Genomic DNA, 16,414 nt, shown 5'->3' on the forward strand with positions numbered 1-16,414 from the left:
AGGAGAGCTTTATGGCTTCTTTAATGTGAAGGAAATCAATTGGCTTGGAAAGGAGGAAACGGCCCAATGAGCCGCATGCACAGGAGAAAAAAGCAGCACTAATAAGTTCAAAACCAGCAAGCCCTGGAGTGCTTCCCGGATCTATACGTCCTCATCTGACATTGCTTGTTTTTACTGTATGTTGTTTAAAATGCAATATAGTGTATACTGTGTGGACATAGCAAGCAACAGCAACTTAGTCAGATACCCTCGACTTAGCTAGCAATCAACTCAACTGTCCTTACTGTACTGCAGGGGCTGTGGCTTGTAAAAATATAATCTAAATAAAAAACAACATACAAAAATGAAGAATCTGCGATAATGTTGCAAGAATAGGATGAAAATATTAGGAAAAAAAGTTGTAATCTAACACGAAAAAGTCAGAACTTTACGAGAATTACGTACTATGTACTACAAGGTCAAATAGTCGCATAAAGTTTGGGAACATTAGGTCACAGAAAAAATAACGTGCAGAAAATAATGTCAAAATATTAAAAGAAAAAAAGTTGTAGTCTAAGGAGGAAAGAAAATCGCAATTTTATGAGCACAAACTCATAAAAATATGAGGAAAATACATTTTAGTAGCATAGAGTTGAAATATTCAATTTAAAAAATAAATGACTTAAAAATAAAAGAAAAACAAAACCGATTGTAATTGTTGCAGAAAAAAGTTACAATGTTATGAGAATAAAGTCAAAATATTCTGGGAATAAAGTCATAATTATCAGAAGAAGTTTTACAAGAAGAAAGTTGAAGTACTTGGAAAAAAAATCAACAACAGCAGAAATGGGGGACAAAATGCTTTATTTTATGAGGATAAAGTCAAAATATTAAAAGAAAAAAGTTGTATTCTGATGAGTAAATTGTGATTTTATGAGAACAAACTGGTAATATTATGAATAAAACTACTGTGATGTCACTTTAGCAGCATAGAGTTGAAATATTAACTAAAAAATACCTTTCTTTTAAAAAGTCGGAATATTATGAGAAACAAAAAAAAGTTGTAATTTTTGAAAACTATGAAGATTATTTAAGAACGTTGAAATATTTGGAAAACTAAAAAAACCCACAGCATAAATGGTGGAAAAGAGCAAAGAGTGAAGTTGATACTAAAACTGCTTTTTCACCTACATGACAAAGCTGAGATGCAGTTTTTTCTTGAAAACATAACTTCTCAGCATATCTTCACGACTCGGCTTTAAACTACTCCGGTCCAGGTACAGCAGCTTCACATTCGCTGCACTCCTGTCTGGCAGGCACATTTGCCCGCATAATGCCCTCGCGGCTGCAGCGTAGCGTCACCGTAGCGATAGCAGAGTTTACCTGAGCTTTATCGCCGGCGGGCCGAGGCCATCAGCCGAGCAGCACCGCAGTAAACATTCATTGCCTCCTTCCCGGGCCGTTACGCTAACACGGGAGAGATATACAGCGACTGCGCTGGCAGTGGAACGCACGGCGGGAGCTGACAAGGAGGCACGTGCTGGTACAGATGTGAGCATAAGAAGCTTTGTGATAATCTAATAACACAGTCAAAGCTCAGCAATGTAGCGCAGAGATGGCTGATTATACTTGCACTTGTACTTGACTTTAATCCTGGCGAAACTAAAAGATTGATTATCACAGACTCCAGTGAAAGGGTGTGTCACAGACCCAGGAGGAAAGAAGCCATGCGTTTTGGTGCAGATCTGGTTTTTTGTATAACCTGACACAGCACACGGTTTGGCTTCACTTTAAGGACAAATAAGTCAACAGAAAAACGACTGAAAGCCTTCAAATGCAAAACTTGCAAGGTGACTAAATGGCAGTTCTTAAATGAAGCTAATCAGTGTCCATAAGATTGCAACTCCTAGCTGTAGCCTCAATCTCCTGAAATGGATTGCTCAATGTTATTGAAGGTCAGGCCCGTCATGGAGGCGCAGGACAGGTCCCCCCCAGTCATTTTCCAGGAAAAAAAAAAAAGTTGCACATTTGGTATAACTCGCCAGAGTGGAAATTTCTATCAGTGTTGAGGCTGAACTACTAAAGCCTTGGCTGAGCCGTTGCAGTGCCTTTCGGTCTCTCCGCCGAGGGATCCCACTTCTGACACCACGTTTGCAGTGGAAATTTTCTATTAGAAGCGAGATGAATACAAAATACAGCTTGCAGTCTTTTGCTAGTTTTATTCAAAAGACAGCAGTTGAGTCCAGCTACTATTTTATACCCGAAACAATTACATTACCAGCGACGAGGCTAACATTGTACATCACGTTTTGAGAATGACAAGTATTGCTCGCTGCTTCAGTCTTTCCAGATATTTTTGCCAAATGTTACTGTGGTATATGTATGGTATATGTACTGTATATGCACACATTTCATACGTGCCAAAGGCTTTTCTTGACAGTTACATGACGTTTATGTAAAGAGTCAGTATTTGCAGTGTTGACACTTCTTTTTCAGTTCGCCATAGCATGCTGTCAATTCACTTCTGGGACACATCCTGACTGGTGGCAGCCCATTCTTGCAAAGTCAATGCTTGGAGTTGTTTTTGTTTGTCCACCTGCCTTTTGGGGCTGGACCACAAGTTCTCAAAGGGATTACGGTCTGGGGAGTTTCCTGGCCATGGACCCAAAATGTTTCGTTCACCAAGCCAGTTAGTTATCGCTTTGCTGGAAAAGGCATTGTTCGTCACCAGATCATTCTTGGATGGTTGGGAGGAGATGATTCAGAGGTTGTTTTGGTACCATTCTTCATTCATGGCTGCGTTCTTAGGCAAAATAGTAAGTGAGCCCATTTGCCTTGGCTGAGAAGCAACCCCACGCATGAATGACTTAAGGATGCTTCACTGTTGGCATGACACAGGACTGATGGTAGCGCTCAAATGTTCTTCTTTTCCGGATGGCCCAGACCATCAGAAATGGCTTTACCACAGTTTTCAGGAGTCCAATGCATGTATCTTTTGCAGAACACCAGACTGCCCCCGAAGGTTTTCCTGGAGAGAAGTGGCTTCTTTGCGCACTTCTCGACACCAGGCCATTTTCCAAAAGTCTTCGCCTGACGGTGCGAGCAGTAGGCAAGGGCTGGTGTGAGATTCTGACGGTATAATAACCTTGGGCAAAAATACCACGATTTGATGGTTTCATGGTATTGTAATTACAGCTTTAAAACGGGTTATTTTGAAATATCTTTATTTAAAAGAGAAAAAAAATCATTTCAATCATTTTCTGCATGCAAAACTGCAATTATTGTTTATAAAATGTGTTTTGTGTGAACATTTTTGGGTGTCTGGAAAGGATTCATTTGATGTACATGTCATTTGCTTTGGTAGAGTCCGTTTTGGTTTGAGTGAGATCTTTGATGGTTTGGTCAGATCTTCTGGAACGGATGAATGACGTTAACCAAGGCAACACTGTACATCCAAGGACATCAATACATTCAAATGAAACGTTGCCATTAAAATCGGACAATCCTCTTTCCCACCCGCAGTCCTGGAAGGCTCCCTGAGTCTTGGTCTTGACGTGAATGCATGAGTGAGGCAACATCGCAGAAGCACTTTGAGCACCGTGAAGGCGGAAAGACGACATGTTAATGGCGCCCATTTAGCATTGAGCTGCAGGTGATGCGGGCCTTAAAGGAGCTGTTAATAGAAATGAGAGGTTTACCCCACGCATAAATGAATGTAGCGAGCTAGTTAAAGCTAACTGAGGAATATGGCAAACGCTGCACAAGTATGACATGAATTGATTGCTAACTTCTCCATTGTGTCCGCTGGAACCTTTCAACTCAAATACGGCAGCACCGATGGAAAGACGACAACTTATTAACAAGGTATTTTTTCTTTTGTAAATAAATCTCTCAATCTCGTCAGCGGGAGCCCAGTCTGTCAACAGCGGCTGAGCTCTTTAGAAGCGCTCCCGCCTGGGCTGGCGCCACACGGCGGGATTTAACAGGACCACAGGGGAATAGGAGTGGATGGATCGCAAAAGGGCGATGAGAGGTGGTCTCTCCATGGGATGTCGTCATACACCCCCTCGGACGGGAGGCCGATTAGATCAACGGAATCACGGCAGACGTCCAAGTAGTCCCGTCGCGGCGCTTTGATCTTCATGGCAACTCAGTTAGTTCATTCGGTCATGCAAATGAAGAGAATTCATTTTCAAAGGTATCGCTATCAGTCGATATGCTTTCAATCTGTACATCAGGAAACGAAGGCTGCAATTTTTCCACCCTCGCTTTGTCAAGGCTAATCTCATCTCATCTAATTCTTGTGCGTTTTGGGTGTCCCGGGCAGTGCCGCCGCTGCATGTTGGTTGCAAAGTACGGCGGGTAATGTGCGGTAATCCCCCACCAGAGACAGCAGAGTGCGAAGAAAATGGTCAAACCTAAAAAAAAATGTTTCATTTATGCTCTGGGTATACAACTCAGGAATTCATTAATAACTGGAGGACGGGTTAGTACATCACTGCATGCACGCACATACCATACCATGCACATTCACTCTGCATGCAAATAAGACCAGTTGAAGTATCACAAGAATGTCCATTTTGCACTGTTGGATCTTAAGGAGGTTCTAAGTAGAGCTTCCAAATGCAAAAAGAAGATGTGGGAGTGAGACAAAAAATGTTTTGAGTGAGTAATTTATTACAGTCAAGCTGTCCATCCATCCATCCATCCATCCATCCATCCATCCATCCATCCATCCATCCTTCCATTCATCTTTTACCGCTTATTCGAGATCGGGTCACAAGGCCAAGAGCCCAAGCAGGGTGGCCCAGACTTTCCAGACTTTCCTGGCCACTTTATCCAGCTCCTCCCAGCGGATCCCGAGGCTGAACACCCCCCCAGGGAGGCGTCCAGGAGGCCTCCCGACCAGATGCCCAAGCCACCTCATCTGGCTCCTCTCAATGCGGAGGAGTAGCGGTTCTACTCCGAGTCTCATCTCTTAGGGGGAGCCCAGCTGCCCTACAGAGAAAACCCGCAATCTTGTCCTTTCGGTCCCTCCCCAAAGCGCATGACCATAGGTGAGGGTAGGAATGTAGATCGACCGGTTCAGCTCTCTCCTCACCACAACGGTCCGATGTAGAGTCCACATCACTGCAGACGTGTTTTGAGTGAGTAATTTACTGCAATCAAGCATTAAAATGAAATAGTGTTCATCAGCTGATCAAAATTTTAAGAGTACAGCCTTTAAAAGGCAAAATCTTGGCAAAAATGTGGAATGAATGTGATTTAGTGTCAGGTATTCACACTGTCATGATGTCTTGATGGCAAAGGCAAAAAAGCTTTCTGTCTTTGAACGCGGTGGGATTGTTGGGCTGCATTGCTGCTGAGGTTGGACGCAGTAAGACGGTCATTTCAAACTTCTCCAAACACCCTGAGGGTTATCGAACAAAACAAGTCAGGTGGTAGACACAAAAAAAATGTCAGTGGCCCCGAGCCGGAGCATCCCATTGGCTGGCCGTCAAGATGCGGGACCATCCTCGGCCCAAATGAAGGTTGTTACTGATGCCAAGTGCAGTCCAATAACCATCAGACGCCATCTGCCGAGAAGGGTCTTAAGAACAAGAAATGTCCTTCAACTCCACAAAATTGCCTGTTTGGAATTTACAGGAGAGCACCAAACACGGGACATTGAAAGGTGGAAGAAAGTTTTCTTCTCCCTTGACGGTCCTGATGGCTTCCAACGTTACTGGCATGACAAGGAGATCCCACCTGAGATGTTTTCCACACGGCACAGTGGAGGGGGCGCCATCATGATCCTTCAATAGAACAATGGAGCTTCAGGTTGTGCAGGGGCGTCAAACGGCAGCTGGCTAGGTGGAGATGTTGCAGGGGGCGTCCCTCATGACTGAAGGCCCTCGTCTGTGTGGTCATGACTGGCTTTTTCAACAGGACAACGCTGCACTTCACAAAGGACTTCTTCCAGAGGAATAAGCTCACTCTCTTGGACCATCCTGCGTGTTCCCCTCATCTACATCCAATGGAGAACATTTGGGGATGGATGGCAAGGGAAGTTTACAACAATGGACATCAGTTCCAGACGGTGGATGCCCTCCGTGAAGCCATCTTCACCACCTGGAGCAACATTCCCACTAGCCTCCTGGAAACACTGGCATCAAGCATGAACAAACCCATTTTTCATCTGATTAACAAGAATGGTGCAGCTACTCATTACGGACTCCTTTTTTCAACATTTTATTTCTATTTTAGGGGGGTTTAAGGTTTTTTTGAGCTACGGTCTGAAACTTTTGAAATAGGCTGATGAACTGATATTTCACTTGAATGCTTTTCTGCCATAAGTTGCTTACTCAAAATTGTTTTATGTTATCCCATTTCTTCTTTTTGCATTTGGAAGCTCTACTTAGAACCTCCTTAACATCCAACAGTGCAAAATGTGCATGCTTGCAATTTTTCAACTTGTCTTAAAATTGTGATCAGGAGTGTAGGCCCCCCTAGTGTGTCTTGGTTGTTAAGGTGCAGCTTGTTGCTACGACGGAGGCGGGGTTGGGAAGGGGGGCTTACCTTGGCCGGGGTCTCCCTGGTACTTTCTGAGTCGGACCAGCGATGTTTGAGCTGCGAGGACCCGGGCACACACTCGCAGAACGTCTGCATGGACAAACACACAAGGCCACTAGTGTTGTAGTGTGTTCTTTTCTCTTCGGGGGGGGGGGGGCTCAGCACTCACGCGTGCCGGCACATACACACATGCAAGGCCATACGTGTGTGCTGTGGTAGTCTCCAGTTTCCAGGAGACTGACGGGGGTCCATGTAGAGCAGATACACACTTTGCAGGCGTACGGCTGCGTTGCTGCAGACCAGACCAACATTTTTCCAGCGAGGGCCACACAGTGACAAATGAAAGGATGTAAGTTTGCCACTTTGATACTTTGTAAAGCAACACATGTAGATATGCTAAGAAGTTACATAAACTTCAACGAAAAACTGCATCTCACTGTTGTCTTAAACAGCAGGTGAAAAAGCCTATTATTAGGATCACCTTTGCTCTTTTTTGCCCTTTTTTTGTAGTTTTCCAAGTACGCTAAGTCCCCAACTAACGAACACAATTGGTTCCAGACGAGCGTTCTTAAGTCGAATTGTTCTTAAGTAGGGAAAAGGTAATATGACCAATGATATAGGTACTACATGTACGTGTATACATATACAGTATATGTGTATGTATGTAAATATGAGTTTGGATGCAGTAGTAATATTAAACCAGGATAATGAATGAAAAAAACAATAATAAAAGTGATATAATAATACGTAATGATAAATGTTATTTACCTTTGAAGAGGAGTGGTCGAGCATACGTCGTTGTGGTGGAGGAGGAGGAGTTATTGATAAAAGGACAAATGGTGGTGGTGGTTAGACTCTTCTAAAAGAGGTAGTGTTCTGTGGGTGGTGTAGAATTAAGCAGGCCTATTAACTCTTCATAAACTTTAATAACACGCTCTGTCCGGGTTGTATCATTTAGCTTTCCATTTAGCTTTACACTGTATCTCCCCAGCGTCTAACTCTTCCTCTGTTGGTCTCATTAGCTCTAAGGCTGCATTAGCAGTGTCACAGTGCCCTCTACTGGTCAAGCATGTACAGTAGCAGTAGAAATACTGATTGAGCGACTACAAGGCAAAATAAAATAAAATAAAGACCAGTCGGCTTGTGTTCGTATCTGCGAGTGTTTGCTAGTCGGGTGTTCGTAAGTTGGGGACCTAGTGTACTTCATTTTCTTCTTAAATAATCTTCATAAATTTTCTTCTCTAAATATTATGACTTTATTCCAATAATTGTTTTACTTTATTCCCATAATATGATCACTTTTCCCCAATCTAATTTTCCAAAAATGACAACTTTCTTTTGTTTTGTTTCTCATAACATCATCACTTGGAAAAAATAACATTTTTTTCTTTAATATTTCAACTGTGTCACTACGATGGTGACCGGATGTTCCTCAAAATATTTTTTCTTGTTAGAAAATGACTTTTTTCATCATATTTTGACTTTCTCGTAAATTTACATCTGTTTTCTGGTTTGTTTGTTTTTTATTTTCCGACTATTTAAATTTTCTTCTTGTAAATTTTCTTCTGTAATATTATGACTTTACTTAATATTTTAACATCATAACCTTTTCCAGAGTCCACAATCGCGCTTCCTTTTTTTTGCTTCTTTTTTAATTAATTTTTATGTTAAACTAGAAAAGCACTCAGAGCGCAGACCTCCGCCAAGCACCATAGTTCTCCCATATTGTGAGTCACACCAAAACATTTTTTGGATCAGTCTTCGATATTTTGTAGAACCTGTTGGAGACTCGTCCTGTATTTTTCTTCCCAAGTGCTCTGACCATTTTTTGTGGAGTTACATGCACAAATGCCGAAAATGGTCCTATCTCGCAATGTTAAACAATCCTTCAAAAAAAGTTCCTGGATCCAGACAGTGATCCGGATCACCCCCAAAATTGAATCAGTTCTTCCATATCCCATTTCCAACAATTCCTTCAAATATCATCTAAATCCTTTCAGAACTTTTCAAGTTCTTTTCAATACAAACAAACAGATAAACGCCGGCAAAACCATAACCTCCACGCTGTGCTTGCACTTGGCGGAGGTCATTATATTTATCAACTGTTCCGTGACTTTGACACCCTTGCTCTACTTTCTAATCTGATGTCATTGGCATTTACCGATCGCCTGAAAGAGGCTGCAAACACCCAAAATGCATGCAAGCAAGTTGTTAAACATCCAAACCCTACACGCTAGTAGCGACAACGCAGATGTTTGGACTTGTTTTCCGTATTTAGAGTTGCTAATTAAGTATGCAGACATTCTAAGGACATCATCAGGCACTTTTATTTAGAAAAGCCACAGGAACATTTTATTTACACGTCCTTGCAGCCTTGTCATTGAGATTCGACAAGCTCGGAATGAAAAGAAAGTGAATGAATGAAGCCTTTTAATGCCAGCGCAGGCCCAGTACTGCGTGTGCATACAGGCGAGCGATTAGTGGGTGTTCAAAAAAAAAGAAAAAGTGTGAACACCTCAAGAGTGTTTTTGCTTTTACAAATAAATCTCCAGCAATTATAAAAGTGTTTGTGGGAGGATAGCGCGGGATTTCACTGCTCAGGAGAGCACCTTGTTCCCTGACCTTAAAAGCAGATGCACCCGCGGTGAAATTGCTCAATTAGCCCAGGGTAGATAATGCGCACACACACGCACACACACACACGCACACACAAAGCCCACGCACACTTTATCTACTTAAAAGTGCACACTACTAAGAGACCACATGGCTGCACTGAAAAAGTATTTTAAATGTTCCAATGGCATCAGCAAAAAAAGTTTGACTGTTTCAGAGGACAGTGTGGTTCTAATAGCATCTATAATAATAATAATAATAATAATAATAATAATAATAATAATCATAATAATAATAATAATCATAATAATAATCATAATCATCATAATAATCATAATAATCATAATAATAATAATAATAATAATAATAATAATAATAATAATATTTTTAAGATACATGAAAATGCTTCAAATTCATAGTATTCTCGCTCTGATTTTTTTTCTTTAAATCCTGCATACATGTAGCAATTCTATTCCAATATTTTTTTATATTGTTTTTTGCATTTTTTTTTATTTATAGACACATTTATTATTTTTTTCACATTTGTTTTCATTTATTTTAATTTCGAAGTCATAGTATTCTCGCTCTGATATTTCTTTTAAATCCTGCACACACAATTGCACACAAAATAGCAATTTTGTTCCAATATTTTTTGATTATTTGTTGTATTTTTTATTCATAGATCAATTTTTTTTCATTTATTTTAATTTTAAATTCATAGCATTTTTGTTGTGATTTTTTTTTCTTTTTTTTTCATTTTTCTGTTTGAATCCTGCATACACGTAGCAATTTTGTTCCAATATCTATGTTATTTGCTGTTTTTTTTTAATTTATAGATCAATTTATTATTTTTTTTATTTCAATGTTACTATTTTTTCTAATTCACAATATTCTAGCGCTGATATTGTTTTCTTTAAGTCCTGCAGACACATCGCAATTTTGTTCAAAACATTTCATTTTGTATTATATTATTATTATTATTTATATTATTTCTTTATAAATGATTTATATTTATAAAACTATGTATTATTTTTTTATTACATTGTTTTAAACAGATTTTTTTCCCCAGGGTATGCAAAACTGAACAGCTTATGTTGTTTTCTCTTTTAAAAAACACATGAGTACCGTGCTAGCATAGTAAAGCAAACGGTAGAGAGAGCTTTGGACCTATTTGTATTTTTGGGGTGTTTTTGAAATGTATTTCTTTCATTTCTGCTCTTTTTTGAAGTGTCCAACTATTTCTTCTTGTAAATTGTCTTCTTGTAATTATGACTTCATTCCCAGGATATTTGGACTTTACCCTCATCACTTTTCCCACAACCTAAGTAACCTAAAATAACAACTTTATTCATTGTTTTGGTTGTTTCTCTGAATATGACCACTTTCAAAAAATAGCGTCTTTTTTCTTTAATGTTTCAACTCCATGCGACTAAAAGGACATTATTTTTCCTCACAACATTACCAGTTTGCGCTCATAAAATTGTGACTTTTTTCTCTTCATATTTTGACTTCATTCTCATAAAATTACACTTTTTTTCCCATTTCTGCAGTTTTTTTTTCAAACTTTCAGTTTTCTTCTTAGAAATTGTCTTTTGGTAATTCTTCCAATAATATTTTGACGTTACGCTCGTATCATTATTTTCATAATATTACAACTTTTAAAAAATGTCCTTTTTGCGTGCTGGAGCCTATCCCAGCTGACTTTGGGCGACACCCTGGACTGGTCGCCGGCCACACGGAAATGCCCAAGGGAGAATCCAACCCGGGTCTTCCCGATCTCCAGACTGTGACTGTGTGGCCAACATGCTAACAGTAGACCACCGTGCGGCCAAAACACATTTTATCAACAATAATTAATAGTTTTACATGCAGAAAATGATCATCATTACAAATGACAAATGAATGGACAGCCCAACATTTAACATGACTTTTACCTATTTTTTTGTGGGTAAAACCCCCACAAAACCATCAAGTAACAAAATAACACAAAATAAACACATTATTTTGCTGCAACCACAATTTGAAAAAATGTAAACAATAAATCAAACTAAATATCAACGCTTTTATTTTGTAAAATTGCGACTTTTTTCCTCATTCTTAATATTTTGACTTTATTCTCGTAACAGCTTATTTTTCTGCTCCAAGTGTGACGTTGTGTATTCACGAGCTCTGCAGCTGCTCGTATGTTCCGTCGCGTCGTGCCAAAGTGTGTTAAACGCTGCCAATGCAGTCAGTCAGTGAAGGCGGGATGGGAAATTTAAAGGGGAGGGGGGTAATTCAGAGCTGGAGGGAGATCAGAACGAGGTGCGGAATTCTAATGGGCAGAAATAGATACAGTCCCCGTGCATGTGTGCGTGTGTGCGCGTGTGCGTGTGTGTGTGGTTCAAAGACAAACATCGCAGCTGGCGGTGCTACAGAGGCGCTACATAAACAAAAGACGCGACAGCGATGCGGTGACACCAACCAACGAGCGAGCCGGCGACGCCTCAGTGCAGTCAAGAAGAAAAGAAGACGAGCGAGCGAGGGGGGAGACGGTTCCTTACAAGGGGGCAGTGTGAGCAATCACGCTTCCCGTGATGCTGAGCGACACTTCAGCAGCCGCTGGGGGTTCTGTCACACACAGGTGCTTATCTTTTCCACACCAATCAACACTGATGAATCAACAACAAATACAAATTACAAGAACACAAGCAGACAGGATGGAACTGATCTCCCTTCCCTGGAACATTCAAGATTCAAGATTCAAGATTCAAGAGTTTTATTGTCATGTGCATAGTAAAACAGCAGTTATACCATGCAATGAAATTCTTATTCTGTTCATTCTCCCAAGAAAAGAAAGAAAACACAAGAAAGAATAAGAACATAAGAAACATAAATACCAATAAATTAAGCAACAACAACAGAAGAGACATTAATACAAAGAAATAAGTAATAAATAAATAAAAGTGCTATGAGTGTGTGCGTGTGTTGCGTGCGGCGTGTGCGAGTGCTTCGTTGAGAAGCCTGATGGCCTGTGGGTAAAAGCTGTTTGCCAGCCTTGTGGTCCTGGACTTCAAACTCCTGTAGCGTCTGCCTGACGGTAGGAGTGTGAATAATGAGTGTTGTGGATGTGTGCTGTCCTTGATGAGGTTGTGTGTTCTTCGTAGGACTCTAGTTTTATAAATGTCTTGCAGTGAGGGGAGGGCTGCCCCAACAATGTTCTGTGAGGTCTTGATCACCCGCTGGAGTGCCTTCCTATCACGTGTTGTACAGTTACCGTACCAAACAGTGATGGAGGCGGTAAGGACACTTTCCATAGTGCATCTGTAGAAGCAACTCAGGATTGTGGTGGACATGCCAAATTTCCTCAGTCTTCTCAGGAAGTACAGTCTCCTTTGGGACTTCTTCAGAATTTGTTGGGTGTTGTGAGACCAGGTGAGGTCCTCGCTGATGTGTGTGCCAAGGAACTTGAAGGTTTTCACCCTCTCCACCTCAGTCTCATCAATAAACAGGGGTCTATGCGGCTCCTTTTCCCTTGTTCTTGGGTCGATGATCATCTCTTTAGTCTTATCTGTATTGAGAAGGAGATTGTTAGCACGACACCAAGCTATGAGGTCCGCCACCTCTCTTCTGTATGATGTTTCAACACCACCAGTGATCAGTCCGATGACTGTAGTGTCATCCGCAAATTTAATGATGCTGGTGTTCCATAAACATGCTGGTGCACAACATTGTGGGGCGACTCCAATGCTAACGGCAGCGCATCATCATTCTTAGTACTCAACATCTTGTTTACGTCACCTTGCTCTTAAAAGACAGCTTTTTCCATGCTCTCTATCGATGACACAGAACCAAATAATTCAGCTGATCCGGCTATGTTCCTACTTCTGAGCATCAGAGGCAGGTCAGTGCCTGTGTGAAAGGCTCCATCCACATCAGGGGTGTCCAAACTTTTTCCAGGGAGGGCCACATAGTGAAAAATGAGAGGATGCAACTTTGCCACTTTGAGAAGCAAACGTAAAAATATGAATTTTATCTACATGTTGTTTTCTTTGTTGCTCATAATACGATGACTTCAAAACATCTTTAATAGTTCAACTCTATGCTAATAAAGTAACATTATTTTTCCTCATAATATTGCGAGGTTATCCTCCTAAATTTGCGTTACAATATAACTTTTTTCTTTTAAGATTTTGACTTTATCCTTGTAACATTAGAACTTTTTCCGCCAAAACCAAAATAACCAAAATTATAACTTTTAGAACTTTATATTATCCATCCATTTTCTATGCCGCTTATCCTCATTCGGGTCGTATTCGGGCATGCTGGAGCCGGGCGAGAGGCGGACGATTGGCTGGACAGGTCCCCAGCCAATGGCAGGACACGTATAGACAAACAAACATTCACACTCACATTCATACCTATGGACACTTTAGAGTCTCCAATTAACCTAGCAAGGCAATATTTTGACTTTATTCTTGCAAAATTACTGCAGAATTTTCCATATTTGCTGCTTTAGTTTTCTTGTTAAATTATATTTTTAGGGTGTAGCATGAACTTTGGAAACCCCTGCTCCATATGCTCCATCTATTTTTCAGTGTTAAAGAGGCTAGCGTTACTCAGTAGGTGCTGCTGTTTTGGTTAGCAACAGTTGAAAAGGACACTGACACAGCATTGATGGACTGAAGGAATTACAGTTTTATTGCCAGAGGGGATAAAGAAGGCACCTGGCGGCGCCTATTAGAGGGACTGCCACAATGTGAGGAGCTGCAATATTTCCAACCTGACTCCTCCTCCAGCAGAGAGGATCTCAACTTAATAGAAAAATGTGCAATGTTTGTTGAGTGGTTGCTGAATTTAAAGCAGCCCGGCAGCAAAGGAGGACAAAGGAGGCTCAGGTTCACCGCAGCCGTGACTGAACGAGTACGTGCTCACTTTCTGAATGAACGAGCGCATGTTTGGACACAAATCCTCACAGCAGAAACACTGCCCCAGAATACCGCGATTGCTTTTATGTGTTGTCCTTGGACTTGAAGTGTGTGTGTGTGTGTGTGTGTGTGTAAGAGACGTTTGCAAGGTGCGTTTAATCCGACTGCTCGCTAAGCTGATGGAGTGGGGGAGGCTTTGCATACGTTAACTGGTGGGCCGACTACGCATACAGCCTCGGTGGTGCCACATCCAGTCGAATACCACTCGCTTCCACCACTGTCCTCAACCGTACCCGTCGTCACTCATCATGCACGCTTGCAGACCACCACGGTGGAGCCCAGCAGGACCCTGAACAGTACGAGCAGAGGAAAATCAATTAAGTCAGCTTTGAATCATGCTGCAAACTCACAGACAAAGAACTATAACTGCCGATAATCACAGCATTCCCTCGTTTATCGCAGCAAATTGGTTCCAGACCTGGCCGTGATAAGTGAATTTCCGTCAAGTAGTATTCCTCCTTTATAGCTAGAGCATAGAAAACCCATTTACAACCTTATAAATACGGTTTGGAGCATTATTGGAGCCCTCTAGACATGAAGTAACACCCCTACAGTCACAGTTACGCTCCTATTACCCAATATTGTAGACATTATAAGAGAAAATATGGCATATTAGGCATAGAAAACCTGCTTATGACTTTCTAAATGTGTTTTTAACATTATTAGAGCCCTCTCGACATGAAGTAACACCCCTACAGTCACCTTTACACTGCTATTACCCAACATAGTAGACATAATAAGAGAAAATAAGACATATAAATCACAATATAGACCCATACATGTTAGAATTGGAAGAGTTCCTTGCTGTTGTTCTTTTTTTTTACTTTGTGTTCTGTACGGTACTTCCTGTAGTAGCTATTGATTGTCTCATCAATGTAACATTACTGAGACCTAGTGACAAGTGTAGAATACTACATACCATCACAACGTCTTTGAATGCATCTTCACAATTTGTATTTTAGTCCATTTAGCCAATTTTATGCTGGAAAATGCTTAATATAGCAAAAAATAAGCTACAATTTGCTTAAATATGCATGTTTTCTAAACTAATAGTCGTATATAACTAATAGTTGACCACATTTATGAACAAGTATATTGCACTATGCAGCAACAACAGAACCAATGTTGTAATGGTACAAACCCACTATCTATAACATTTAAAATGTTAACTTTAATAACAACTTGGAGCGCATGAGAAAGTGGGAAGGAAAATGTAGCCCTCTTTGACGGCATTGAAGAACAAGTACACTGCACAATGTAGCAGCAATACAACCAATATTGTCATAGTCCCCAACCACTATTTGCAACATTTAAACAATCATTTGGAGTGCATGAGAAAGCGGAAAGGAAAATCTAGCTCTCTTTGACCACATTTATGTACAAGTATATTGCACAACACAGCAGCAACAGAACCAATGTTTTAATAACACAAACCCACTATTTACAACATTAAAAATGTTAACTTTAACAATAACTTGGAGTGCATGAGAAAGAGGAAAAGAAAACCTAGCTCTCTTTGACCACATTTATCAACAAGTACATCGCACAACGCAGCAGTAACAGAGCCAATGTTGTAATAACCCAAACCCACTATTTACAACATTTAAAATGTTAACTTTAATAACTTGGAATGCATGAGAAAGTGGAAAGGAAAACCCAGCTCTCCACATTTATTAACAAGTATATTGCACAACGCAGCAGCAACAGAACCAATGTTGTAATGGTGTTAAGGGGCAAACTGCTGAGTCAGCATTACTGGCACTATGAGTTGACTGTAAACAAGAGTATGGCAAGTGTAACCAGCATGACTTTCACAAAACTGACACTTCAAAGCGCATGCAGAGGTAGATAAAGCTGCTCATGACACTTCAACTGCAGCTACCGCCATCTTGTGGGGTTAATTAAAAAAAAATACATCAGGAGGATGTCTACAGCCACAGCTGTTTTTTTGATGCGGTGCTAATTAGAGGCCCTGCAGTTATTTGCTGTTTGTAGAGCAGACAGAAGACACGGTGGCTAATTGAAGCATGCAACCACAACAATGAACATATTGACAAATATGACCAATCAAAAGCCAGCATCATGATGTTTGCACATGCACAGCCTTTGACGCACTGCTTTCATCTGATTGCGCAGCCAATGACGGCGTGGCTGAATGTCAACAAGCATGTTTAGTTGTGTCGATGAGGGGGCGCCAGATGTGTCCGTTTAAACACAAACATTAAACCCAGCAGTCGACCGCTTGGGCTGAGGAGGCGCGCATGCAAACGGCTGGAGAAATGCTCTTTTCCTTCAAAATAAGA

General features: G+C 40.8%; 1 protein-coding gene across 2 annotated transcripts in view; it reads right to left on the reverse strand.

Moving 5' to 3' along the window:
* The window catches only part of fibcd1b (fibrinogen C domain containing 1b), a 127,402-nt gene that overhangs the window by 78,757 nt on the left and 32,231 nt on the right, over positions 1–16,414 (reverse strand). The window contains exon 2 of one of the 2 annotated variants that reach the window (XM_054758278.1): positions 6,538–6,621. The exons of the other annotated variant lie outside the window; for it this stretch is intronic. Coding sequence (XP_054614253.1) covers positions 6,538–6,621 — 84 coding nt within the window. The remainder of the gene's footprint in view (positions 1–6,537; positions 6,622–16,414) is intronic. 2 annotated transcript variants of the gene reach the window in all.

Source organism: Dunckerocampus dactyliophorus, chromosome 17 (assembly GCF_027744805.1).
Source record: "Dunckerocampus dactyliophorus isolate RoL2022-P2 chromosome 17, RoL_Ddac_1.1, whole genome shotgun sequence".
NCBI classification, from domain to species: Eukaryota; Metazoa; Chordata; class Actinopteri; order Syngnathiformes; family Syngnathidae; genus Dunckerocampus; species Dunckerocampus dactyliophorus.